General features: G+C 46.6%; 1 protein-coding gene across 1 annotated transcript in view; it reads left to right on the forward strand.

The window, feature by feature from the left end:
• The window catches only part of AQR (aquarius intron-binding spliceosomal factor), a 62,047-nt gene extending 41,987 nt beyond the window's left edge, over positions 1 to 20,060 (forward strand). The window contains exons 27-35 of the mRNA XM_054380702.1: positions 646 to 783; positions 2,300 to 2,371; positions 3,897 to 4,084; positions 5,848 to 6,019; positions 10,913 to 11,083; positions 12,122 to 12,207; positions 15,163 to 15,337; positions 17,090 to 17,203; positions 19,789 to 20,060. Of these exons, the coding sequence (XP_054236677.1) occupies positions 646 to 783; positions 2,300 to 2,371; positions 3,897 to 4,084; positions 5,848 to 6,019; positions 10,913 to 11,083; positions 12,122 to 12,207; positions 15,163 to 15,337; positions 17,090 to 17,203; positions 19,789 to 20,034 (1,362 nt within the window). The 3' untranslated portion in view covers positions 20,035 to 20,060. The remainder of the gene's footprint in view (positions 1 to 645; positions 784 to 2,299; positions 2,372 to 3,896; positions 4,085 to 5,847; positions 6,020 to 10,912; positions 11,084 to 12,121; positions 12,208 to 15,162; positions 15,338 to 17,089; positions 17,204 to 19,788) is intronic.
• Positions 20,061 to 27,206: the final 7,146 nt, after the last annotated feature.

Raw genomic sequence — 27,206 nt, forward strand, 5'->3', positions numbered from 1 at the left:
TTCCACTGCCTTCAGCATCTTTGTGGTTCTGTGCTGGACTCTTTCAAGCAGTTCCCTGAGGTCCTTCTTGAACTGGTTAGGTTCCTAGGGTTGGTGTGCCTATCACTGCTCCTCTGATTCTCACAGGAGCTTTCTATTTACATTAAATTGCCTGTAATCACATAACCTGTAAGTAACTTAGACTATGTTCTGGTCTTCCCAGAATTGCTTGGGAGGCTTTTAAAAGTCAGAGTGAAGGTGATCTGTGTATCATTTTGGTCATGGTAACTGTATTGCTCTTTCTGATACTTAAATTAGACGTGACATTATGACACAGTAAAGTAGGAAACAAGAAGACAGGGTAAAAAATTTTGGGGACTGGAGAGGGATTCTCATAATCAACTGAATAATTGTGTGCAAATTTATATGTGCTTGCAACTTGAAGAATCCTTTGTGTGTTAAAAAGATTGGGTTTGAAATGTTGTTTCCAGGTTTAGCATTAAAAACAATTATTCAAATGGGATTGTTAACAGCAGAGAGACCTTCATAACTTTCTTGCCTAATTAGAGACCTTCCTAACTTTCTTGTCTACTTATGGGCTGGGCTGATAATTTGAGTCCATACATTTTATGAACAATAACTCTTAATTTTCTGACTTCTCCATAGGAATTCAGAGCATTTGAACTTCTCCGCAGTGGCCTGGACAGATCCAAATACCTGTTGGTGAAAGAAGCCAAAATCATTGCCATGACTTGTACCCATGCTGCTCTGAAACGACATGACCTGGTTGAATTAGGTTTCAAAGTAATGATTATACTAATTGTTTTTTGGGGGAGGTTGGGTTTTCCCTGTTCCCCCCCTTGAATAAGTTTTTTAATCTGTCCTAAATCTAGGACAGATAAAAGTTGAATTATTTTTTTAATAGTATGTTTCAGTTTGTAAATTTTACCAAAGGAAAATGTAACTCCTGTAGGATGAGATCACTGTTATTATATATAAAGAAAATGCTTAATGGTTCATATCTATTTAAAAAAAAAATAGTTTTGCCCTATTAGATGGTGAACTGCAGAGATATGATTGACTAATAAAATAAGGGCAGAATTGGGGAATAAAATATGAACTTTATAACTCATTACCAAAAAAAGAAAAACAATCTTAGAATCATAGAATGGCTTAGTTGGAAGGGACTTCAGAGATCATCTACTCCAACCTCCCCACTGTGAGCAGGGACTCCTCTCAAATAGGTTCAGCTGCTCAAGACCTCATCCAACTTGACCTTGAACACCCCCAGGGAGGAGTCATCCACAACCTCTCTGGGCAGCCTATTCCAGAGTTTCACCATCCTTGTACTGAAGAACTTCTTTCTAAAATCCAGTCTGACTCTGCTCTCCCTCAGCTTCAAACCATTCCCCCTTGCTCTATCTCCAGACACCCTGATTTAAAGTCCCTCTGCAGCCTTACTGTAGCATTCCTGTAGCTGCCTTCCTTCAAGGCAGCTCTGAGGTCCCCCCTGAGTCTTCTCCAGGCTGAACAACTCCAGCTCCCTCAGCCTGTCCTCATAGCAGAGGTGTTCCAGCCCTTGGATCATCTTTGTGGTCCTCCTCTGGTTACTCCAGCAGCTCTGCGTCCTCCTTATGCTGGAGACACCAGAACTGAAGGCAGTATTTGAGGTGGGGTCTCAGCAGAGCAGAGTCAAGGGGCAGAATCCCCACTCTTGCCCTGCTGCCCACACTCCTCTTGCTGCAAGCCCAGCACACAGCTGCCTTCTGGGCTGCATGAGGGCAATGCTGGCTCATGGGGAGCTTTTTATCCCAAGTCTCTTTCTTCAGAGCTGCTCTCAGTGTTCAATGTGAGAAGAACTATGATGTTAGACTGTTTTCACTCATCAGTGTTAACCATAGGTATTAGTTTAGTACAGACTGTTACCTGACAAACAAAACATGCAGTATTTTTTTTTGTCTGAGAGTGGACTGGATCACAAAAGTGCTCCTTGCTGCTTCACTGCACAGATACCAAATCATTTTGCTTCACTGCAGAAAGCTTTTCTCTTGCGGATGGGTTATGGCATGTGGGAGCATGTCTTGAAGTTCAATCATGGATTCCTTCTAGGTGTAAGCCCTAATTGATGCAGTTAGATCTGCCATGGATGTAGTAGGATTTCACCCTCTGACACTGCTATTTCACCCATAAGGTAAAATCCTCTGTCCCCCTCTTCAAAAGCTGAGGGAGTAACTGATGCTTTGTTTTGGTGGGCTGAGGAACAGCATTCATTTGCATTAATTGGTTGATGGTCATCCCTTTCTTTTTTTGTCTTTCTCAGTATGACAACATCTTAATGGAAGAGTCTGCTCAGATTCTGGAAATAGAAACCTTTATACCTCTGCTGTTGCAGGTGAGACCTGAAGTAGAAAACATATTACAAAAAATGATAAATGAAAGTCTGTGTTCTTGAACAATACAGAAGATTAAAAGGGACACAGGAAATAACCTAGGACTGATATTTGCCATTGTTCTACATTAGGTGGTTATCCTTGGGTTTTAATATTGGGGAGTAAGCTAAAAGGTTCTGAACAGTTGCTTTTATTATCATAGAATGGTTTGAGTTGGAAGGTACTTCCAAAGGTCATCTAGTCCAACCCCCTGCAGTCAGCAGGGACATCCTCCACTAGATCAGGTTGCTCAGAGCCTTGTCAATCCTCACCTTGGATAGCCCCAAGGATGGAGTCTCAGCTACCTCCTTGGGCAACCTGTCTGAGTCAGGAACGTGGCAAGTCACCTGCTGTAGTCAGGGTCACCTCTCAACTAGGCTCAGCTGCTCAAGGCCTCATCCAGCCTGGCCTTGAACACCCCCAGGGAGGAGGCATCCACAACCTCTCTGGCAACCTATTCCAGAGTCTCACTACCCTTGTACTGAAGAACTTCTTCCTAAGATCCAGTCTGACCCTACTCTCCCTCAGCTTCAAACCATTCCCCCCTGCTCCATCACTAGACACCCTCATGAAAATTCCCTCTGCAGCCTTCCTGTAGGATCCCTTCAGGTATTGGAAGGCCTTGGAGTCTTCTCCAGGCTGAACACCCCCAGCTCCCTCAGCCTGTCCTCATAGCAGAGGTGCTCCAGCCCTTGGATCATTTTTGTGGCCCTCCTCTGGACTTACTCCAGCAGCTCTGTGTCCTTCTTACAATGGGAACACCAGAACTGGACACAGTATTTGAGGTGGAGATCAATCAGGAGCTCTGTCAGTATGTAGCAGAGGTACACAAAGATGATAAGGAACTGGAAAGAAATTTACCAAACACACTGAAGAGCATTCAGTCCAATTAATTAGGGACTTATCCCAGTCAAGGAAGAGGAAATGTGTGCATTCCAGAGGTAAACAGATGAAGCACATGAACTACAGAGACATTGAAATGCAGTTTCAGTTTGTACCTCAGACTTTTGAGCACTAAAACTGTTTCAGATGCTTCAAGCAGTTCATATCCACTAGCTCAGGCTCTAAAAAACAAAGTTTAAAGGGCTGTCCTAGGGCAAACACTACTGTGTAGAAATCATTTTTTTGTAACTGTATCTTGTCTAATTGTTCTACTTTTTTTTTCCCCACCCTCTGCTAATATGTGACTTTTGCCCTTTAAAACAGTGTAGTATGATCTTTATCCTGATGTTCCTGTACTGATTGAAGAGAGAAATCTACCCTTTGCTTTATAAGAAACAAGAATTTATATAAAAACAACTAAGTTGGAAAGGAGTTAACAGTCTTTAAAATGCATTCTATGAGTCTTTAAACTGACTACATTCAGTGTAGCTTAAGAGCAAACATAGAAATTGCAGTCTTAGAATAAAGACAACCAATTAATTTAATAACAATTGAGTGCTTCAGTTGTATTGTAATAGCTAAAACTGTGCCCTTGTTTCATTCTAGAACCCCCAGGATGGATTCAGTCGTTTGAAGCGCTGGATTATGATTGGTGACCATCACCAGTTGCCACCAGTCATTAAGAACATGGCTTTCCAGAAGTACTCTAACATGGAGCAGTCTCTTTTTACAAGATTTGTGCGTGTTGGAGTGCCAACTGTTGATTTGGATGCACAAGGCAGAGCAAGGGCAAGGTGAGGCAGAGAAAATGGCATGTCTAGCATGTACGGAAATAGCAGGTTGAAACCTGGAAAAGAGCACATATCACAGCATCACAGGATATCAGAGGTTGGAAGGGACCTCAAGAGATCATCAGGTCCAACCCCCCTCCCAGAGCAGCATCACTTAGGGTAGTCTGCACAGAAATGTATCCAGGTGGGTTTGGAAAGGCTCCAGAGAAGGAGACTCCACAACCGCCCTGGGCAGCCTGTTCCAGTGCACTGGAAAGAAGTTTCTCCTCATGTTGAGCTGAAATCTTCTCTGTTCAAGTTTGAACCCATTGTTCCTTGGCTTATCACTGTGAACCACCCAAAAGAGCCTGGCCCCCTCCACTTGACACCCACCCCTCAGCTATTGATAGACATTGATCAGATCCCCTCTCAGCCTTCTCTTCTCCAGACTAAACAGCCCCAGGGCTTTCAGTCTCTCTTCATAGGGGAGATGCTCAAGTCCCCCAAGCATCCTCCTGGCTCTACAAAGTTGGAAGCTTTGTTTTCAGTCACAGATGGCATGGGGTTGGAAGGGACCCTCTCCAACGTATCTGCAGTCAGTAGGGACATCTCCAGCTAGATCAGGCTGCCCAGGGCCACATCAAGTCTGATCTTGAATGTCTCCAGGGGTGATGCCTGGGCAACCTGTTCCAGTATTTCACCACTTGCATTGTGCAGAACTTCCTCCTGATGTCCAGCCTATATCTCTCCTGCTCCAGTTTCAAACTGTTGTCCTTCATCCTATCGCCACAAGTCCTTCTAAACAGTTCCCCCCAGCTATCCTGTAGGTCCCCTTCAGATACTGAAATGTAGCTCTAAGGTCTCTCCAGAGCCTTCTCCAGGCTGAGCAGCCCTAACTCTCTCAGCCTGTTTTCATATGAGAAGTGCCTCAGCCCTCTGATCATCTTTGTGACCTCCTCTGGACCTGTTCCAGCAGGTCCATCTCTCTCCTGTGTTAGAAGCCCCTGAGCTGGACACAGATCCTGCCAGGACAACATAGCTGAACACAGGGGTACACAGCTTCAGTGGCACCTGTTCCAGTTTGTCTCAAACAGAAAAAGCTGCTCACTGCTCATAAACCTCACACCAGTAAGATTTGTGGGGTGCAAAACTCTAATTGAGTTGGTTTGTTCCATTTTGGCCTCCTCAGCACCTGCTCCAGCCCCTTGATGTCTTTCTTGTACTGAGGTGCCCAAAACTGAACCCAGCACTCGAGGTGTGGCCTCCCCACTGCTGAGTACAGAGGAACAATCACTGCCCTGCTCCTGCTGGTCACACCATTGCTGATCCCAGCCAGGATGCCTTTGGCTTTCTTGGCCACCTGGGCACTCTGCTGGCTCATATTCAGCTGCTTGTCCATTAGAACCCCCAGGTCCCTTTCTCCTGGACAGCTTTCCAGCCACACTGCCCCAAGCCTGGAGCGCTCATGGGGTTGTTGTGGCCCAAGTGCAGGATCCAGCACTTGGCCTTGTTGAAACACATCCCATTGACCTCACAGCCCATTGATCCAATCTGTCTTAAGTGTCTGTGTAGAGCCTCCCCACCCTCTGGCAGATCAACACTCATCCCTAACTTGGTGTCATCTTTACTCCTTCCTTTGTGTAAAGAAGCCTTTAATACTCCTCAAGTTTTATTACTCAGGAAACATTCCTGCTAGATTTCTTCACAAGGTTTGCACCTTTCAGTGTAGAACTGATCCAGTGGAAGAGGCCTCAGGCTGACTGGTCTCTGTGTGTGTTTCTGGACAGTTTGTGTAACCTTTACAACTGGCGCTACAAGAACCTGGGTAACCTGCCTCACGTCCAGCTTCTGCCGGAGTTCCGAACGGCCAACGCCGGCTTGCTGTACGACTTCCAGCTCGTAAATGTAGAAGACTTCAACGGTGTGGGGGAGTCTGAACCCAACCCTTACTTCTATCAGGTAAGACAAATAGTACATGTGTAGTTTAGTTGCTCTGGATATGTACCATAGTGTCTTGGTTTTACAGAAATCACGGAAACATTCAGCTTGGAAAAGCCCCTCAGGATCACCAAGGCCGATCCAGAACCCTACTCTACAAGGCTCACCCCTAAACCAGAGCCCCAAGCACCACATCCAAACTACCTTTGAACACATCCAGGCTTGGGGACTCAACCACCTCCCTGGGCAGCATAATTCCAGTGCTGACCACTCTTGCCATGAAAAATGTTTCCTAATGTCCAGTGTAAACCTACCCAGTTGCAACTTAGAATCATAGAATCAACCAGGTTGGAAGAGACCTCCAAGATCATCCAGTCCAACCAATCACCCAGCCCTAAACAATCAACATGAGGCCATTCCCTCTTGTTCTGTCACTAATTACCTGTGAGAAGAGACCAGCACAGCACCAGCCTCTCTACAACTTCCTTTCAGGTAGTTGTAGAGAGCAATGAGGTCTCCCCTCAGCCTTCTCTTTTCCAAACTATCCATCCCCAGCTGCTTCAGTCACTTCTCATAAGATTTATTTTCCAGGCCCTTCACCAGAGGAGCAATGACAGGCTCTCTAATTGTTCTCAGAGTACTTAAAATCTCTACACAGGGTTGGTTAGAAATACAGAATTTTATTGGAAATTTAAATGGAAATTCTATTCATAACTAACACTACAGTGCAAAGCAGATAAAATACACAAATATCCATAGTCTGGGCTTAACACAGAAGCCCAATAAACCAAGGCTTTCCCCAGCCTCCACCAAACCAGGCCCAAAAATCCAGGCCACTAATATCCCCCACATCATACCTCTCTGCACCCCCAAACCCGTGATGCAGCTGAAATTGTGCTTGCTACCCCAGACCCCTGCCAAGGCTGCACTCCCCTGAATCGTAAAAATACGGGAGCAGCATCAGGAGGGAGAGAGAGGGAGGGAAAGGGGGCAGAGGCAGCTTGTGCTGTCCCCTTATAAAGGCTAGATGCAGGCCTTCTGGAAGGGAAATAGCACAAATTACAATTTCCTGTCCATCTCCTGGGTGTATCTAGGCTCTGGAGGTCTGTAACTTTATGTTTTAAAGGCACTCATGCCAAACCGTGACATGTAAGAGATAAACAAGAGGGAATGGCCTCAAGCTGTGACTGGGTAGGTTTACACTGGACAATAGGAAACATTTTTTCATGGCAAGAGTGGTCAGGGATTGGAAGGTGCTGCCCGGGGAGGTGATCCCCAAGTCTGGATGTGTTTAAAGGTGGTTTGGATGTGGTGCTTGGGGCTATGGTTTAGGGGTGAGCCTTGGTGATCCTGAGGGTCTTTTCCAACCTGAACATTTCTGTGATTCTGTAAAAATAGGAGGCAGAGCTGTTGAGGCTGAAAGAAATTGTGAAAAAAAAACCCCAACCCTTAGCTCTGGAATTTCTCACCTGAATTTTCAAATGAATCCACAGCATCCATGGATTTAATTTAAATAGAGGAAAACCTTTGACATTTGTAATGAGATTCTTTTCTTTTCAGTCCTCTTACCTTGTTTGACAGTGATAAAACAAACTCTGGTGCCTAAATGCAGAGTTTGAGTTTGGGAAAAATTAGAAGCTGGAACTGTGCACAGGTTAATGAGTTTGAATTAAATTACCAGCCTTATGTTTTGTGTGTCATGGAAAGCAAACAATATACTTCAAGATTCTGATATTCATGGTCAGTTTGTTTCCCCATGGAGATAATTGAGAGTTATGTTAATGTATTTTAAATATATATTTAAAAGCCTGAAAGTTATTAATAAGTTTTGCTTGTTTTCCTCTCGTTGTTTTCTTTTCTTTTTAGCACAAACCTAGTGTGCTGTTAGTGAAGAAAGCAATGGGTGTCACAGTCCACTTCAGTGCACTTCTAGAGTGAGGACAGAGCTGTTTGGAGGGGAAAGTTTCTTTTGGTTTTGTTTTTTTAAGCAGTCACACTGTAATGTGTAGTAAAAAGTCATCCCCTGGAACAGGAGCAGTTGGTTTTTGAGCATCAGAGCACTGCTTCAGACCACTCCTGGGCCAAAGATGACTGAGAATACTCAGGCCTGGACACAGAACTCCTTTGTCATTGCAGCAGTGCTTTCATGAGCAAACTTTTCTGATACTTCTTACAGTTACATCTCTTTTTTTTTTTTTTTTTTGAGACCTGAGTGATATTAGCAGAGTATGGCAGTGGCATTGCATGGATTTTCATGAGCTAACAGGTTGCCATCACAGATTATTTCTCTTTGTGAATTTGGGCATTTCTTTGGAGATTTAGAGGGGATTAAAATGTGTAGAATAGCTTTACACCCACAGGTGTGGGTGACTGACAGCTGCATTTTCCATGTAATGCAGAGCACACTTAATAGGAAAAAATTAATGAGCCTGCTATGTCCAGCCTTAGTCAAACATGTGCCAAGTGGGGATAAGATTCCCAGTATAAATAGAGCAGGAATAAATGTCAGGAATAGAGAACAACTTTTTAACCTGAAAGATAATTTTGGTTGCCAGCAAATGGATTTAAAGAGGCTATGAATAACTTCAGTCTGTAGATTTGACAAAACTTCCTGCAGCCAGAGGAGTGATTCTGTGGGGCAGACATTAGGATCACAGGGCAAAAATAAAAAAGAACAGTCCCAAAATCCAAACTAACAGCTTGAATAGCTTGGGCTTGCAGTAGGAATAACTGCATTTGATAATCCAGATGTCTGTCTCCTAATTAGTAATTGAAAGAAGTTTAATTATTCTTACTTCTGCTTGCTGGAGAGTGAGTCACTGCAACTTTTTTTGCATGGTTATTTGGAATCAAGTTACATTGCTGCTGATTTTTAAACACTTGTCTTGAAATAAAAGGTATCTGTAGATTATCAGCTTCTAATAGTTTTTGACAAATAATTCTGCAGTGTTACATAACAGGTTTTTGGGGTTTTTTTTTTGGCATCTGGCCTTTAGGAAGGCAAAAAATGAAATATTGTTTCATTTGAGGTTTATAATAATGCAGTTAAGGTGGCAGTTCCTTTGGGCAGGCAGCTATAAGCTATAGGCAGAGAAATGCATTTAGATACAAATCATAGAATAAGAGAATGCTTTAGGTTGGAAGGGACCTTTAAAGGTCATGTAGTCCACCCCCCACCCCTGCAGTGAGCAGGGACATCTTTAACTAGATCAGATTGCTCAGAGCCTCGTCCAACCTGACCTTGAATGCTTCCAGGGATGTGGCATCTACCAGCTCTTTGGGCAACCTACTCCACAGTTTCACCACCCTCACTGTAAAAAAAAAAAAAGAAAAAAAAATCTTCCTTTTGTCTAGTCTAAATCTACCCCCTTCTAATTTAAAAGTGTTACCCCTTGTCTTACCACAGCAGGCCTTGCTAAAGACACTGTCCCTGTCTTTCTTGTAGGCCTCCTTTAAGTACTGAAAGCCCACAGAAAGGTCATAGAATCACAGAATTGTTAAGGTTGGAAGGGACCTCAAGGATCATCCAGTTCCAACCCCCCTGCCATAGGCAGGGACTCCTCACACTCGATCAGGTTGCTCACAGCCACATCCAGCCTGGCTGCAAAAACCTCCAGGGATGAGGCTTCCACCACCTCCCTGGGCAACCTGTGCCAGTGTCTCACCTCATGGTGAAATATTCCTTCAGCCTTCTCTTCTCCAACTGAACACCCCCAGCTCCCTCAGCCTGTCCTCACAGAAGAGATGCTGCAGCCCCATGATCATTTTTTGTGTCCCTCTTCTGCATCTGCACCAACAGGTTCATGTCCTTCTTGTGCACAGTCCTCCAGGTGAGGTCTCACAGGAGCAGAGTGGCAGAATCCTCTCTCTCCATCTGCTGGCCACACTGCTTTGGATGCAGCCCAGGATGCCATTGGCCTTCTGGGCTGCAAGCTCACACTGTTGGCTCATGTCCAGCTTCTCATCCACCAGCACCCCCAAGTCACATGTGTACCTATTTCATAGTCCATAAATATAATTAAAATGCTTTAACATTTAATTAGTGTCCTATTTAAGGACTATTAAATATTTAGAATTCAATCTTCCTGAGATCAAACTCAGGGCTTCTGAGTAAACACTGGAAAGTTTTGATCAATAATATCGATGTAGGTGTTTTCAGCTGGAGGCATCAGAATGAAGTTCTTAAACCTACTTGTGGTTCTTTTATTCTTTTCACATGGTTTTTATTAAGTGAGCAAAGCAACATCAGATCCAGAGGCATTCCTCTCAGCACTGAGATTTTTGTCTAAATACTGTGTCCAGTTCTGGGCTCCCCAGTTCAAGAGAGACAGAGACCTGCTGGAGAGAATCCAAGGGAGAGCCAGGAGGATGCTTAGGGGACTTGAGCATCTCCCCTGTGAAGAGAGACTGAGAGCCCTGGGGCTGTTTAGTCTGGAGAAGAGAAGGCTGAGATGGGATCTGATCAATGTCTATCAATAGCTGAAGGGTGGGTGTCAGGAGGAGGGGGCCAGGCTCTTTTGGGTGGTTCACAGTGATAAGCCAAGGAACAATGGGTTCAGACTTGAACATAGAAGATTTCAGCTCAACATGAGGAGAAACTTCTTTCCAGTGAGGGTGACAGAGCCCTGGAACAGGCTGCCAGGGGGGTTGTGGAGTCTCCTTCTCTGGAGCCTTTCCAACCCCACCTGGATGCATTCCTGTGCAGACTACCCTAAGTGATGCTGCTCTGGCAGGGGGGTTGGACCTGCTGATCTCCTGAGGTCCCTTCCAACCTCTGGTATACTGTGATGCTGTGATGCTGTGATATGAAGTCACAGATAACTCTTTCCAATTTTACAGGTTGAGTAACTTTTTCTCTTCCCCCACGCCTTTTATTTATTTTTTTTTCTTTTTGTCTCCTCTTTTAAACTTCAGAATCTTGGTGAAGCAGAGTATGTGGTGGCCCTCTTCATGTACATGTGCCTGCTTGGGTATCCTGCAGACAGGATAAGCATCCTGACTACATACAACGGCCAGAAACACCTGATCCGGGACGTCATTAACCAGCGCTGTGGAAGCAATCCACTGATTGGGCGGCCCAACAAGGTGCCTTGGACAATACAGCACTCACTGGAGTGCTTCTGCTTGCTTTGGGTTTAAGTTGTCATATTAATGGAATTCAACCAGGGCAGGTGTGGAGTCTTGCATCTGAGAAGGAACAGCCCCTTGTATCGGTAGAGATTGGGGACTGACCTGCTGGAGTGAAGGGGAAAAGGACCTGGGGGTCCTGGTGGATGGAAGGTTAACCATGAGCCAGCAATGTGCTCTGGTGGCCAAGAAGGCCACTGCCATTCCTGGGTGTATTAGAAGGGGGATGGTCAGTAAGGCAAGAGAGGTTCTCCTCCCCCTCTATGCTGCCCTGGCGAGGCCACATCTGGACTGTTGTGTCCAGTTCTGGGCCCCTCAGGTCAAGAAGGACCTCAGGGAACTGCTTGAGAAAGTCCAGCACAGAACCACAAAGATGCTGAAAGGAGTGGAACATCTTCCTTATGGGGAGAGACTGAGGCAGTGGTCTGGGTTGCAAGGGACCTTCAAGATCATCTAGTTCCAACCCCTCTGCCTTGAGCAGGGACACCTCACACTAGACCAGCTTGCTCAAGCTCCAATCCAATGTGGTCTTCACTTCCAGGCTTGGAGCTTCCACAACTCCCCTGATCATCCTGTTCCAATGCCTCACCTTCCTCATGGGGAAGAATTCCTTCCTCACGTATCATCTAAATTCAGCTTCTTCCGTTTTAGAAGCCATTACCCTTCATCATGTCACTCAATGCCTTTGTCAAAAGTCCCTCTCCAGCTCTCCTGTAGCTTACTTCAAATTCTGGAAGGCTGCTCTAAGGTGTCCCTGGAGCCTTCTCTTCATAGACAGCCTGGTATTCAGGAGAGATACATCACAGAAGCTCCTCCCAGCATCTCCCAAAAAGAACAGGCTGATGATATTTGGTTAGAGGCCAAGTAAAAAGGAGTTAAAGCATGAACTGAAATCACAGTCCAAAGTTGATCTTACAATTTTACTGTCCAATGTTAATTGAAATGACAAAGATTAACCAGAGGTTTTTTTTTTTTACGTGGTTTCTGATTCTCTAGGTAACAACAGTGGACAGATTTCAGGGTCAACAAAATGATTACATTCTCCTTTCACTAGTGAGGACCAAAGCTGTAGGCCACCTAAGGTATGTAAGAAGATACTCTTACAGCATCATTTAAATGTGTTTTCTGAGACACAGTGATGTTTATAGTACATTATATAAAAGCATTCAGTTATTACAGTATGAAGTTTAATGCTGTGTGTTGAATGAAGTTCAGACATAACTTCCTCTTTTAAGTGTCTGGTACCCTCTTCACAACCACTTCAGCATTCAGGAGTGGCTCTGATACTATAATTAGAATCATAGAATGGTTTGGGTTGGAAGGGACTTCCAAAGGTCATCTAGTCCAACCCCCCTGCAGTGAGGAGGGACATCCTCCACTAGATCAGGTTGCCCAGAGCCTTGTCCAGCCTGACCTTGAATAGCTCTAGGGGTGGGGTCTCAACTACCTCCCTGGGCAACCTGTTCCAGTGTTCCACAACCCCCATGCTAAAGAACTTGTTCCTTGACATCAAATCTACATCTCCTCTGCTCTCATTTCAAACCATTGCCCCTCATCCTGTCATTCCAGGCCTTTGGAAACAGTCCTTCTGCAGCATTCTTGTAGGCCCCTTTCAGGTGCTTGAAGGTTCCTGTTAGGTCATGAGATTTCTCTCAGCCCACCCTCTGTAGCCTGTCCAGGTCTCTCTGGATGACACCAAGCTGGGAGCAGGTGTCAGTCTGTTAGAGAGTAGGAGGACTCTGCAGAGGGACCTTGCCAGGCTGGATAGATGAGCAGAGTCCAAGGGCATGAGATTTAGCACATCTAAGTGCAGGGTTCTACACTTTGGCCACAACAACCCCATGCAACACTACAGGCTGGGGACAGAGTGGCTGGAGAGCAGCCAGGCAGAGAGGGACCTGGGGGTACTGGTTGACAGGAGGCTGAACATGAGCCAGCAGTGTGCCCAGGTGGCCAAGAGAGCCAATGGCATCCTGGCCTGGATCAGCAATAGTGTGGCCAGCAGGACAAGGGAAGTCATTCTGCCCTGTGCTCAGCACTGGTTAGACCACACCTTGAGTCCTGTGTCCAGTTCTGGGCTCCTCCATTCAAGAAAGATGTTGAGATGCTGGAATGTGTCCAGAGAAGGGCAACAAAGCTGGGGAGGGGTCTGGAGCACAGCCCTGTGAGGAGAGGCTGAGGGAGCTGGGGGTGTTTAGCCTGGAGAAGAGGAGGCTCAGGGGAGACCTCATTGCTGTCTACAACTACCTGAGGGAGGTTGTAGCCAGGTGGGGGTTGGTCTCTTCTCCCAGGCAACAGTGACAGAACAAGAGGACACAGTCTCAAGCTGTGCAGGGGAAGTTTAGGCTTGAGCTTAGGAAGAAGTTCTTCATAGAAAGAGTAATTGGCCATTGGAATGAGCTGCCCAGGGAGGTGGTGGGGTCCATGTCCATGGAAGTGTTTAAGAGGTGACTGGATGAGGCACTTAGTGCCATGGTCTGGTTGATTAGATAGGGTTGGGTGATCAGTTGGACTTGGTGATCTTGGAAGTCTCTTCCAACCTGGGTAATTCTGTGATTCTGTGAATTCTGTCCTTTGGATTTATCAACTGCACCACTCAGCTTGGTGTCACCTGCAGATTTGCTAAGGGTGCAGCAGTCAGTCTGGCTGTTGATATCACTGATGAAGATACGATGAAGATATTTGGGCTATTACTGCAGAGAGGCTGATCTTGGTTCCAACCTAGTAGAACAATGGGAATGTGATGCTTGTTGAACAAATGCTGGCCTAAATTTTTTCATAGATTCCTCCTTCTGAGCAAGCTTCTAATTTGTTCTGCATCAGAAGTGTTTGATCAGTGCGTAAGCTGCATTATGAATGTTTGCACTTGTTGCAAGTTTGCAGTTTGGGGATGGGCTGGAGGAAGTCTTGTCTAACCAGATAAGTTGTCTAATCAGATGAGTTACCAATCTCATGTTTGCTCCACAAAGCTGCTGTGATTAGTTCTCAATGTAAATCTTTACCCAGGAAGTCTAGATTAAGATGATTATAGGAAGGGGTGATTTTTTACAGAATCACAGAGTATTAGAGGTTGGAAGGGACCTCCAGAGATCATCCAGTCCAACCCCCCTGCCAAAGCAGGATCACCCAAGGTAGTCTGCACAGGAATGAATGCATCCAGGCAGGTTTTGAATGTGTCCAGAGACAGAGACTTCACAACCTCTCTGGGCAGCCTGCTCCAGGGCTCTCTCACCCTCACTGTAAAGTTTCTCCTCATGTTGAGGTGAAGCCTTCTGTGTTCAAGTTTGTCTCCATTACTGTGCACCACCCAAAAGAGCCTGGCCCCCTCCCCTTGACACCCACCCCTCAGCTATTGATAGACATTGATCAGATCCCCTCTCAGCCTTCTCTTCTCCAGACTAAACAGCCCCAGGGCTCTCAGTCTCTCTTCACAGGGGAGATGCTCAAGTCCCCTAAGCATCCTCTTGGCTCTCCCTTGGATTCTCTCCAGCAGGTCTCTGTCTCTCTTGAACTGGGGAGCCCCAAACTGGACACAGGATTGCAGCTGTGGTCTCAGCAGGGCAGAGTAGAGGGGGAGAAGAACCTCCCTAGACCTTCTGGCCACACTTTTCTTGCTGCATCCCAGGATCCCATTGGCTCTCTTGGCCACCAGAGCACATTGCTGTTCCATGGAGAACTTGCTGTCCAGCAGCACTCCAAGGTCTTTCTGTGTGGAGCTGCTCTCCATCAGAGCAGCCTCTAACCTGTCCTGGTGCCTGTTGTTATTCCTCCCCAGCTGCAGGACCCTGCACTTGTCCTTATTAAACTCCATGAGGTTTGCCTGCAGCCAGCTCTCAGCCTGCCCAGATCCCATTGGATGGCTGCACAGCCATCGTTATTGGTGCAGTGAGCCCTTATTTATGCAAGGGTTCTAGGCTATCTTAGCAGATGGGTTTGTATTTCCTTTCAGTAAGTCTTCTGCCTGCTTCTGGTTACTTTTATTGCAGCTCTGATTACCAGTGCAAAAGGCAGTGATGGGTTTTGTTTGTCTTCTGCAGGGATGTCCGACGGTTGGTCGTTGCCATGTCGAGAGCCAGACTTGGGCTTTATATCTTCGCAAGGGTGTCCCTGTTCCAGAACTGCTTTGAGCTAACCCCAGCTTTCAGCCAGCTCACAGCTCGACCACTTCACCTCCACATTGTTCCCACAGAATGTTTCCCAACAGCAAGACAGGTAGGAACAGCTGACAGGTAGGAGTTTGCTGTCTGGTGTGTATTTGCCCACTTATTTGGAGAGGACTGGAAGAGGTGGGAGTCTCCTCTCTGCTAACCCAGTGCCTCTTGGATAATAATGTCCCTAAAGGTCACCTTGACCCTCCAGCTGTTTAATTGGGTTTTCCACAAGCCTCAATTATCCACATAACTCAGTTGTGCTTGCTTTTTCCTGTCTTCTGCCTCTGCAAGTGATTTAATGTTCTTTTTCTGTGTACATTTGTAGTGTGCTGCATGGTTTTTGGTCTTGTTATAAAACTAAAAACCTATTCTTTCTCAGGGAAAAATACCCAAACTACACAAAGCTAAGAGTTTTCTCATTAAAAGAAGAAATTTGAATGAGTGATTCAGGATAATGAGTTAAAAGTTTGGGGGTTTTTTAATTGGGTCCAGAATTGCAAAATAATTTTGTTGCTGAGCTAGGTTCAGAAAGATGAAAAAGAAATTTGTAATATTGGACTGGATCTTTAAGGGAAAGGTTTGTGTTAAGGATCTAAGCACAGGACACTGTTACAGTTTGAAGGGGGTGCTTCTGAAGTAATTGGAACTGAGTCAGACACACAAGTCAGACACACAAAGTAGGATTAAATGGAGAAATGAAGGAGCATTATCTGCTCTGCTGCCTGGAGCTTTCAGATGAGGTGCCTACATAAACCTGAAGTTCAGTCACAGATCTTTCCTGGGTCTAAAGTGTTGTTAAAAAGTTTGGGAGGGAATACTTCAGTTCATCATAGAATGGCTTAGGTTGGAAGGGACCTCAAAGATCATCTACTTCAACCTCCCCCCCATGGGCAGGGGCACCTCTCAACTAGACTCAGCTGCTCAAGGTTTCATCCAACCAGGCCTTGAACACCCACAGGGAGGATGCATCCACAACCTCCCTATTCCAGAGTCTCACCACCCTCATACTGAAGAACTTCTTCCTCAGATCCAGTCTAACCCTACTCTCCCTCAGTCTCAAACCATTCCCCCTTGTCCTATTGCTAGACACCCTGATGAACAGTTCCTCTCCAGCCTTCCTGTAGGACCCTTCAAGTATTGGAAGGCAGCTCTAAGGTCCACCCTGAGTCTTCTCTACTCCAGGCTGAACACCCCCAGCTCCCTCAGCATATCTTCATAGCAGAGGTGTTCCAGCCCCTGGATCATCTTTGTGGTCCTCCTCTGGTCACCCCAACATCTCTGTGTCCTCCTTATGCTGGGGACACCAGAACTGGAGGCAGTATTTGAGGTGGGGTCTCAGCAGAGCAGAGTCAAGGGGCAGAATCCCCACTCTTGCCCTGCTGCCCACACTCCTCTTCAGTTGAAACTTTCAGGTCCACTGCATGATAAAAGATGCAGTATGCATGGTCAGTGAGTGTGAGCAAGGAGGAGCTGGACTGTGGTGGACAAGTAAGCAAAGTCCTAATCTGACTGTAAACTGTTTGGGCCTTTAGTATGTGAAATGATTCACATCTGCAATGTATTTTATGGAGTAAGCACCAGAACCCAGCCTTTCCTGCAGAAATCTCTTGTGGGGCTGCAGTGTCATGATGAACCCAGCTCCCCAAAGCGTGAGACATGCACTGCCTGTCTTTCCAAAGAATCCATCCACGTTCTTCTCTGATATTTCATCTCTTTATGTTTACTAATGTATGTAGGTCAAGAACCTTTGAATAATGGCTGGTTTGCTTTGCTTGCTGATTGTCTGCTCATATTTTTTTTTTCTTTTCCTTAGAATGGGGAAAGACCATCTCACCAGATTCATGTGATTAAGAACATGCCTCAGATGGCTAACTTTGTGTACAACATGTATATGCACATGATCCAGAGCACACGCCACTACCAGCAGGTGAGGACCATCTAACCTCTGCCAAGTCTGCATTCAAACTAAATATGAAACTGTGTGGTCACAGGTCTCAGGATCACAGGATGCTAGGGGTTGGAAGGGGCCTCCAGAGATCATCGAGTCTAATCCCTCTGCCAGAGCAGGACCATAGAATCCAGCACAGGTCACACAGGAATGCATCCAGATGGGGCTTGAAAGTCTCCAGAGAAGGAGACTCCACACCTCCCTGGGCAGCCTGTTCCAGTGCTCTGGGACCCTCACAGTCAAGAAGTTCCTCCTCATATTGAGGTGGAACCTCCTGTGCTGGAGTTTCTATCCACTGCCCCTTGTCCTATCCCAGGGTGCAGCTGAGCAGAGCCTGTCCCTGTCTCCTCCCTCATGACCCCTCAGCTATTTATAAACATTTATTCAATCCCCTCTCAGTCTTCTCCTCTCCACACTAACCACCCCCACGTCTCTCAGCCTCTCCTCCCCAGGCAGGGCTCCAGTCCCTTCAGCATCCTTGCAGCCCTCCCTTGGTCTCTCTCCAGTAGACCTCTGTTCCTTTAGACCTGGGGAGCCCAGAACTGGATGCAGTATTCCAGGTGAAGTCTCAGCAGGGCAGAGGTTCACTCAGTTCACTGCACATGTTAGATAAGATAGTCAGTAGAGGTCAAAACACAGAACCTCACCTTCAATTGCAGAGCAGACTTTAAGATGGAAAAATTTTTTTTTTCTGCAGTCCTTATCCAGTGAATCTTGGCTTATTTGTTTAATATTTTTTTCTCCTGGGAGGACAAATTTGAAGGGTTTTGGTACCCAGAAAAAGCCTTCCATCTACTTCCAACCTCCCTGCTATGGGCAGGGATGCCTCTCAACTATACCAGGTTACTCAAAGCCCTATCCAACCTGAACATCTCCAGGGAGGGGGCATCTGCAGCCTCTCTGGACAGTCCATTCCAGAGTCTCACCACCCTCATAGTGAAGAATTTCTTCCCAAGATCCAATCTGAATTTATTCTCCTTCAATTTAAATCCATTTCTCCTTGTCCTATCGCTGGACACTCTTGTCAAAATCCCTCTCCAGCTTTCCTCTAGGTTCCACTCAGGCACTGAAAGGCAGCATGGAGGTCCCCACAGAGCCTTCTCTTCTCCAGGCTGAAAAATCCCAGTTCCCTCAGCCTGTGGTGTTCCAGCAGAGGTGTTCCAGCACCTTGAATACCTCCAAGGATGGGACCTCAACCACCTCCCTAGGCAACTTGTTCTAGTGTTCCACCACCCTCACGGAAAAGAACTTGTTCCTAACATCCAATCTAAATCTCATTTCAAACCATTGCCCCTTGTCCTTTGCAGGCCTTTGCAAACAGTCCCTCTGCAGCCTTCTTGTAGGCCTCCTTCAGACAGTGGTAGACACAAAGCACAACATGCCTCAAATGAAATCACAGAAGTGATAGTATCATAGAATGGTCTGGGTTGGAAGGGACATCCAAAGGCCATCTAGTCCAAACCCCTCTGCAGTCAGCAGGGACATCCTCCACTAGATCAGGTTGCCCAGAGCCTTGTTGAGCCTCACCTTGAGTATCTCCAGGGATGGGACCTCAACTACCTCCCTGGGCAACAAAGTGTGAGTTTGTGTCTTGCATCAGAAGGGGTTTTATGTAATTAAAGGATCACTGGTTTTAAAATACATTTTTTGTGTGAACAAATGGATTGTAGAGACCAGAAGGATAAGCTCAAAGCCTGTAAAAAATGCTTTTCATAGCTCTGCTAGTAGCCATTCAGAGCTTTGCCTGTGCTTGTCAGAAATGTGTAATATTAGTGTCACCTAATTGAAGCTAAGATTTACTGTAATTAAACCCTTCCTCTCTCATGTGAAGCCAAGTTGCCTGTAAGCAAAACAAAACTAAACCATCATCCATGGGAGGTTTATCAAGCTTTCATTTCCTGAAAATACTTCACAGTATTCCAAGCAAATATCCATCATGTCATTAAATGTCAGGCTGCAAGGAGTATGAGTGCTTCTGTACAGCCTGCAGTTAGATGGCATTCAGTTCTACTCCTCAGCTCAATGGATTCTTGGCTATTTGGTTTTTCTTCCCCCAAGTCTACATAATACATCTCCCATTGCTGCTTAGAATGTGTTGCATACTCATTTTTTGATTGCATGCAAAAACTCAGGGAAATGCTTGAGAGAGTCCTGCACACAGCCACAAGATGCTGAAGGGAGTGGAACATCTCCCTGCTGAGGACAGGCTGAGGGAGCTGGAGTTCTGCAGCTTGGAGGAGAGGAGCCTGAGGGGTGTTTATAAAGATATGCAGGGCATAGGAAGCTGAGGCATAGGAAGTTCTATGGAAACAGGAGGAAAACTTTTTTCCCTGCGAGGGTGACAGAACACTGGAACAGGCTGCCCTGGGAGGTTGTGGAGTCTCCCTCTCTGGAGATATTCAGAACCCACCTGGATGTGTTCCTGTGTGATCTGCTCTAGGTGACCCTGCTCTGGCAGTGGGGTTGGACTGGATGATCCTTGGAGGTCCCTTCTGGTCCCTAACGTTCTGTGGTTCTGTGATTTGTTCTCAAAACTGAAAATCCTCTTTTTCAATCCTCTCCAGCGTTTACTGCCCCCACCTGCCATGGTTGAAGAACCAGAAACCACACAAACTCCCGAGATGGAAGCAGAAGGTGAAGTGCAAAGCATGCAGGAAGATGCAGAAGAAGGAAATAAAGCAGTGGAAGAAACAACGAAGGAAGGAGACTTGAAGGTGGCCGAAGGGGATGAACATAGAACAATGCCAGAACACCCTGGCAGAGACAGTGACAGTGGAGAAAGTGAACCTGAGAATGAGACTGAGAAGTGATCCTTGGGATCTTTGTCCTCTACATGTTTTGGACCACCAACAGGGAGGGGAGGGGGGGGAAAAAGCAGTTAGAGAATTTCTACTTTTACTTTTTTTTTTTTACATTGACTTTTTTTAAAATGAGTAATGTGACCTCCTTGTTACATTTTATTTTTGCTGGATGCTTTGTGGTCAAGCAGGACCTTTGGCAAACGCTTCCCTGAGTTCTTGTCACTATCAGGAATGTCATTTCCTTAATGGCCTCAAACAAGACACAATTTCCTTGTGCTAAATTCTTCAGTAAGGATGCCTTTGGGTTTTTTTTATGCCAGGTTTGAATGTTTGACCTTTTAATTCAATCACTGAGCTATCCATTAAACCTCGCGGATCAATTATCTCCAATATTAGTCAGACACTTTTAGTAGTTTCCTTATTATTTTGCAGTCTTTAGGCAGAGCTGAGTGCATGTCCTGGCTTTGATTTGGCTGGCAGCTGAGTCCCAGCAGGCCAGTTACAACAGAGGGTTTTTCTCCTTCTCCCCTCTTTGGGTGAGCAAGGAGGAAAGGAGCAGGGAAAAAGCCAAAATGGCAGCTGAGATAAGGAAGGTTTCCTGCCCAGTTGCAGGGATATCAGATTACAGAAAGGGAAGCAAAAAACCAGGAGGAAAGGTACCAGTGTACACAAAAACCCAGCACTGTCAAACTGAAACCACTTCCTCTGGTGACATCCCAAAGTCTCTCTGCCTTCTGGCCAGTTTGTGACGACTTCTAAGATTCCTGGGCAGCTGGGGCTCCCTCTTTGAGCCTGTTGTGTTATCAGTGTGATCCACTTGCCCAGTGTGGCATCTAATGCTTGATGGGTATAGAGGAGACTCTTTTGCCCATTGGGATGGGCTGCCCAGGGAGGTGGTGGGGTCAATGTCCCTGGAGGTGTTCAAGAAAAGACTGAGTGAGGCACTTAGTGCCAGGGTCTAATTGGTTAGATAGGGTTAGGTGATTGGTTGGACTTGGTGATCTTGGAGGTCTCTTCCAGCCTGGTTGCTTCTGTGATTCTGTGACTGTCCCTTTGAACATTCAGCCCAGCACTGGCATTCAGGGTGCCAGGAGGTGTTTCAGTACCAGTCACCTCCAAGGCAGCTCCAACTCCTTCATGTGCTGCCAGTTGCTCTTTTTGGAGTGGAGTTGGCCTCGGCTCCTTTGTAGCTTCAACTCAGAATCCTAGGGGTTGACTCTGCATCTCCCCAGATGTTTTCTGCCCAAGGCTCCATGTGGGCTGCAGTGTAGAGCACATTTGTAACTGTCTTGTCTGGACTGGCCCAAGGCTCCTGCATGCACAGTCTCCTGTTTGCCTTGTTCTAAGGCCTGTTGCTGCTTGGGGCCCTACTGGAAATCTTTCTTCTGAGTCACTTGGTAGAGAGAGCTCACAGTCAAACTCTAGTCTCGGATATGCATCCTGCCAAAACCCATGACACCCAAGAAGGCTGGGGTTTGCTTCTTACTGGTGGGTGGATCACAGGATGTTAGGGGTTGGAAGGGACCTTCAAAGATCATCCACTCCAACCCCCCTGCCAGAGCAGGACCAGAGAATCTAGGCACAGGTCACACAGGAATGCATCCAGATGGGGCTTGAAAGTCTCCAAAGAAGGAGACTCCACAACCTCTCTGGGCAGCCTGTTCCAGTGCTCTGTCACCCTCACAGTGAAGAAGTTCCTCCTCATGTTGAGATGGAACCTCCTGTAGTTTATATCCATTGCCTGCTGTCCTATCCCAGGGTGCAACTGAGCAGAGGCTGTCTCCTCCCTCTTGACACTCAGCCCTCAGATATTTATAAACATTTATTAAATCCCCTCTCAGTCTTCTCCTCTCCACACTAAACAGCCCCAGGGGTCTCAGCCTCTCCTCACAGGGCAGTGCTCCAGTCCCTTCAGCATCCTGGTAGCTCTCCCTTGGACTCTCTCCAGCAGATCCCTGTCCCTCTTGACCTGGGGAGCCCAAAACTGGACACAATATTCCAGGTGAGGTCTCACCAGGGCAGAGTAGAGGGAGAGGGTGACCTCCCTTGATTTCCTGGACACATTCCTGTCTGCTGGACACACTCCTTGAGTGGAGACATAGCTGTGATCTTGTTGATGACATCCATTGGGCTCTGGTGACACCCATCCTGCCATTTTATCCCTAGGAAATGGAGCTCTCGTGCAGGTCCCTTGACTTTGCTTCCTGCCTGCAGAAGGATCTGGATTTCCTTCCCCCTCAGAACCTTCTGCTGCTGTGTCACCCCACACCAGGATGTCATCAATGTGCTACAAGTGTTTTGGAGCTACACCCTGTACCAGTACAGTCTGGCTCAGCCCATGGGAGTGGTGGGGCTGTGTTTGCACCTCTGGGCAAATAAGCAAGAGGGACAGGGATCTACTTGAGAGGGTCCAACAGAGAGCTACCAGGATGCTGAAGGGACTGGAGCACTGCCTGAGAAGTTCGCTGCCTGAAGGTGAGGTTCTGTGTTTTGACCTCTACTGACCATCTTATCTAACATGTGCAGTGAACTGAGTGAACCTCTGCCCTGCTGAGACCTCACCTGGAATATTGCATCCAGTTCTGGGCTCCCCAAGTCAAAAAGGACAGAGATCTACTGGAGAGAGACCAAGGGAGGGCTACAAGGATGCTGAAGGGACTGGAGCCTTGCCTGGGGAGGAGAGGCTGAGAGCCCTGGGGCTGGTTAGACTGGAGAAGAGAAGACTGAGAGGGGATTTAGTAAATGTTTATAAATATCTGAGGGCTGGAGGTGAAAAGGGGAGGGGACAGGCTCTGCTCAGTTGTACCCTGGGATAGGACAAGGGGCAATGGATAGAAACTCCAGCACAGGAGGTTCCACCTCAACATGAGGAGGAACTTCTTCCCTGTGAGGGTCACAAAGCACTGGAACAGGCTGCCCAGAGAGGTTGTGGAGTCTCCTTCTCTGGAGACTTTCAAGCCCCATCTGGATGCATTCCTGTGTGACCTGTGCTGGATCCTCTGGTCTTGCTCTGGCAAGAAGGCTGGACTTGATGATCTTCAGAGGTCCCTTCCCACCCCTAACATCCTGTGATGTTTAGGTTCTCAGAATTTCTGAATTCCCAGGTACTTTTCAGGTGCTGGTTTTGTTGATCATTATCTCCATCCTTGGAGATATTCAAGGTGAGGCTCGACAGGGCTCTGGCCCTCCAAGGGTCATCCAGTTAAAGCCTCTCTGCAGTCAGCAGTTGCATCCTCCACTAGATCAGGTTGCTCAGAGCCCTGCTGAGCCTCACCTTGAATATCTCTGGGGATGGGGCCCCAACTGCCTTGCTGGGCAATCTGTTCCAGTGTTCCACCACCCTCATGGTGAAGAACTTGTTGGTCCTAACATCCAAACTAAATCTTCTCTAGTTTGAAGCCATTGCCTCTTGTCCTGTCACTGCAGACCTTTGCAAACAGTCCCTGTCCATCCTTGTAGCCCCCTCCAGGTACTGGAAGGTCACTATGAGGTCTCCCCAGAGCCTTCCCTTCTCATGTGAAAAAGCAATAGGATAAAGTTAAATGTGAGCCAAGCTCCATGAAATGTGTCTGTTGCATGCTGAAATCTCATCTGACCCTTCCCCATCAGCTTAGGAAGCTCAAGAGGAGCAAATCCTAATGCTTGCTCTTGATTCACAGTCTTCTTTTATGTTTTTCTCAGTCACTGAAATGAAGATTTGCCAGGAAAACTGTGAGCAGAATCTGTGCTCTTCATGCCTTGGTTGGATTGCAAGGGTTGTGTACTGCTTATTACCAAACCCTTTGCCTTGGGAGAACAAATACTGCAGTACTGAACATGGGGGTGTCAAGTCCCACAGAGTCACATTCCCATGTTCATGCAGGGTCAAATAACAGAGAGCCTTCAGGCAAGGAGCAGCCAGCTCAGCTGAGGCTTGTGGTCTTTGTTTCCCAGGCTGTTCTCTGTAAATATTTGAGTCTGATGATGGTTTATTGTGCTTTAGTGGTTTAGGAATTAGAAAAGAATTCTAAAATGAAAAATTTACCTAGCAGGGATTCCATCAATAATCACAGAATCAGAGAAGGTTAGGGACCAGAAGGGACCTCCAAAGCTCATCCAGTCCAACCCCCCTGCCAGAGCAGGATCACATAGAGCAGATCACACAGGAACACAGCCAGGTGGGTTTTGAATGTCTCCAGTTAAGGAGACATTCTCAACCTCTGTGGGCAGCCCTGGCTCTGCCACTCTCACAATGAAAACCTTTTTCCTTATGTTCCCATGGCACCTCCTCTGCTCCAGCTTGCACCCATTGCCCCTTGTCCTATCATTGGACATCACTGAGCAGAGCCTGGCTCTGTCCTCCTGACACTGCCCTGCACATCTTTATAAACATGAATGAGGTCACCCCTCAGGCTCCTCTTAGTCCAGCTCCAAGCCCCAGCTCCCTCAGCATGTCCTCAGCAGGGAGATGTTCCACTCCCTTCATCATCATCTTTGTGGCTGTGTGCTGGAGTTTCCTGAGGTCCTTCTTGAACTGAGGAGCCCAGAACTGGGCTCAATATTCCAGATGTGGCCTCAGCAGGTAGAGTAGAGGGAGAGGAGAACTTCTCTGGACCTGCTAACCACAGCCCTTCTAATACACCTTGGGATGCCATTGGCCTTCCTGGCCACAAGAGCACATTGCTGACTCACAGTCATCCTTTTGGCCACTAGGACCCCAGGCCCCTTTTAATTTTAAAAGACATAATCTAGAAGGAATTGAACAAAATCATTGCTCAAGAGAGTCCAACAGAGAGCTACAAGGATGATGAAAGGACTGAAGGGTCTGATGAGAGGCTGAGAGCCCTGGGGCTGGTTAGTCTGGAGAAGAGAAGACTGAGAGGGGATTTAATAAATGTTTCTAAATGTCTGAGGGCTGGGGGTCAAGAGGGAGGGGACAGGCTCAGCTCAGTTGCACCCTGGGATAGGACAAGGGGCAATGGATAGAAACTGCAGCACAGGAGGTTCCACCTCAACATGAGGAGGAACTTCTTGACTGTGAGGGTGACAGAGCACTTGAACAGGCTGCCCAGAGAGGTTGTGGAGTCTCCTTCTCTGGAGACTTTCCAGCCCCATCTGGATGTGTTCCTGTGTGACCTGTGCTGCATTCTCTGGTCCTGCTCTGGCAGGGGGTTGGACTCAATGATCTCAGGAGGTCCTTTCCGTCCCCTAACATCCTGTGATCCTGTGTGATCCTGTGAACCAGTTCTGGCTTTTCTTCATGTTAATTTAGCAAACACATCCATGAATTGCTTAGTTTTCCTGTTACACTGAGCCTGTAAAACAGCTTGGGTGCTACTTTCCAGATTTATTTCAATAGAGACTTGTTTAGAAACGGCTCAACCCTTGGGCTCTAACATTCTGCTGATATGACTGATACTGGCACTGCACTGTTAATTGCTGTAACAGCCAGAAAAATGAGGGCACAGAGCAATTTACTTCAGGTTCTGTCACCCATAAAGAGCTGAGATAGTCCTGTAAAACACAGGCCTGGCTGTGACTGAAGTCCTTCAGCAAGTGGAGGTTTAGCTGTGACCCAAGAAACTGCCTTAGTCACACTTGGAGCATGGCTTGCCTTGGCTTTAGACTTTGGAATGGCTTAGCAATGTGGCAAAGACTCAAGGTAAGGTCTAAAAAGTTCATGACAAAGTGTGCCAAGGGATAGAGAAGAGACAAGCTGTTGGTCTCATTCCTTCTTGTAAACTGCTTAACATTGCCAAAAGAGCCTAAAACCAAGGTCATTACCTTGGCCTTGCCTACTCTTATTTTTATAGTGGATACCAAAGGCTGTTCTAGACGTTGGGTAAGGTAGATTCTAACTTCCTTCAAAAAGCAAACATCTGAGCCCTCCTCATCCTTCTTGGAATGGATCTCTGTGGTTTGCTGGGACAAAAAAGGATATGAAGCATAAGGAAAGTATTGTCACTGGGGGCAGAAGTTAAATTTCATAGAATTAGAATCATAGAATTGTTAGGGTTGGAAGGGACTTCAAGGATCATCCAGTTCCAACCCCCCTGCCATGGGCAGGGACACCTCACACTACAGCAGGTTGCTCACAGCCACATCCAGCCTGGCTGCAAAACCTGCAGGGATGAGGCTTCCACCACCTCCCTGGGCAACCTATGCCAGTGTCTCACCACCCTCATGGGGAAGAATTTCTCCCTAACATCCAATCTGAATCTCCCCATTTGTAGTTTTGCTCCATTCCCCCCAGTCCTGTCACTCCCTGACACCCTAAAAAGTCCCTCCCCAGCTTTCTTGGAGCCCCCTTCAGATACTGGAAGGTCACAAGAATGTCTCTTTGGAGCCTTCTCTCTGCAGACTGAACATTCCCTGATGGAAATTTCCCTGATGGAATGGCTTTGCTGACAGGACAGAAGAGAACAATTTTATTTCCCTGAAACCCCAGAATTCTTTTTAAAAAGCTTGGCTAGAGGCAATGTTGATCACACCCTGGGCAACCACGATGGCACACAGACTACTGAAACAACAACTAGGGAGCATTTGACAGCTTGTAGAGCAGGCAGACAAAAGCAGCCCTCCTAGCCAGCAAATGAATCACAACCCACAGCAGTGGAGAGGCTGTGAATGCCACTCAGACATATGGCAGTGTAGTTTCCTTTGCCAAACATGGTCATCCTCCCACCAGAAATAATCAATAGAAAATGAATGCCTTTGGGGAGGATTTTGGAGGCTGGCTTTGTGGGCCTTGGTGCTTCCCCTGCTGTGTGGTTCAAATGTGGTTCTCCTAACAATCCTTTTTCTCAGAGGACTTGGTTGCTTAGGCATCTTCAAATAAAAGCCCATAATGTTTATGTGCTATGCTGCTGATAAACACTTTTTAAAAAGGCTCTTTGCATTACAAATTGAAAAAGCACCTCCTTAAAAAGACTTTCAGCTAAGCATCCTCTGCATTTTCCTGCTTTTTGGGAGGCTTCTGAAAAAGTAGCAGAGTTCAGGCTTCCAGAATAAAAATCCCTCCTGGCCAATACAGGCATCTACAAAATTACTACACTCAAGAGATTGCAGGAAAAGGAGAGACAGTGCTTGCAATACTCAGCTATACCCTCTCAGTTTGTAAGCAAGAATATTTCAGGAGACTAAATACTACTGCTGCAATGAGCAAGTGATCTTTTCCCACTCCTATGGTAGGTAAAAAAGAG

This window comes from Indicator indicator, chromosome 4 (genome assembly GCF_027791375.1).
Source record: "Indicator indicator isolate 239-I01 chromosome 4, UM_Iind_1.1, whole genome shotgun sequence".
NCBI classification, from domain to species: Eukaryota; Metazoa; Chordata; class Aves; order Piciformes; family Indicatoridae; genus Indicator; species Indicator indicator.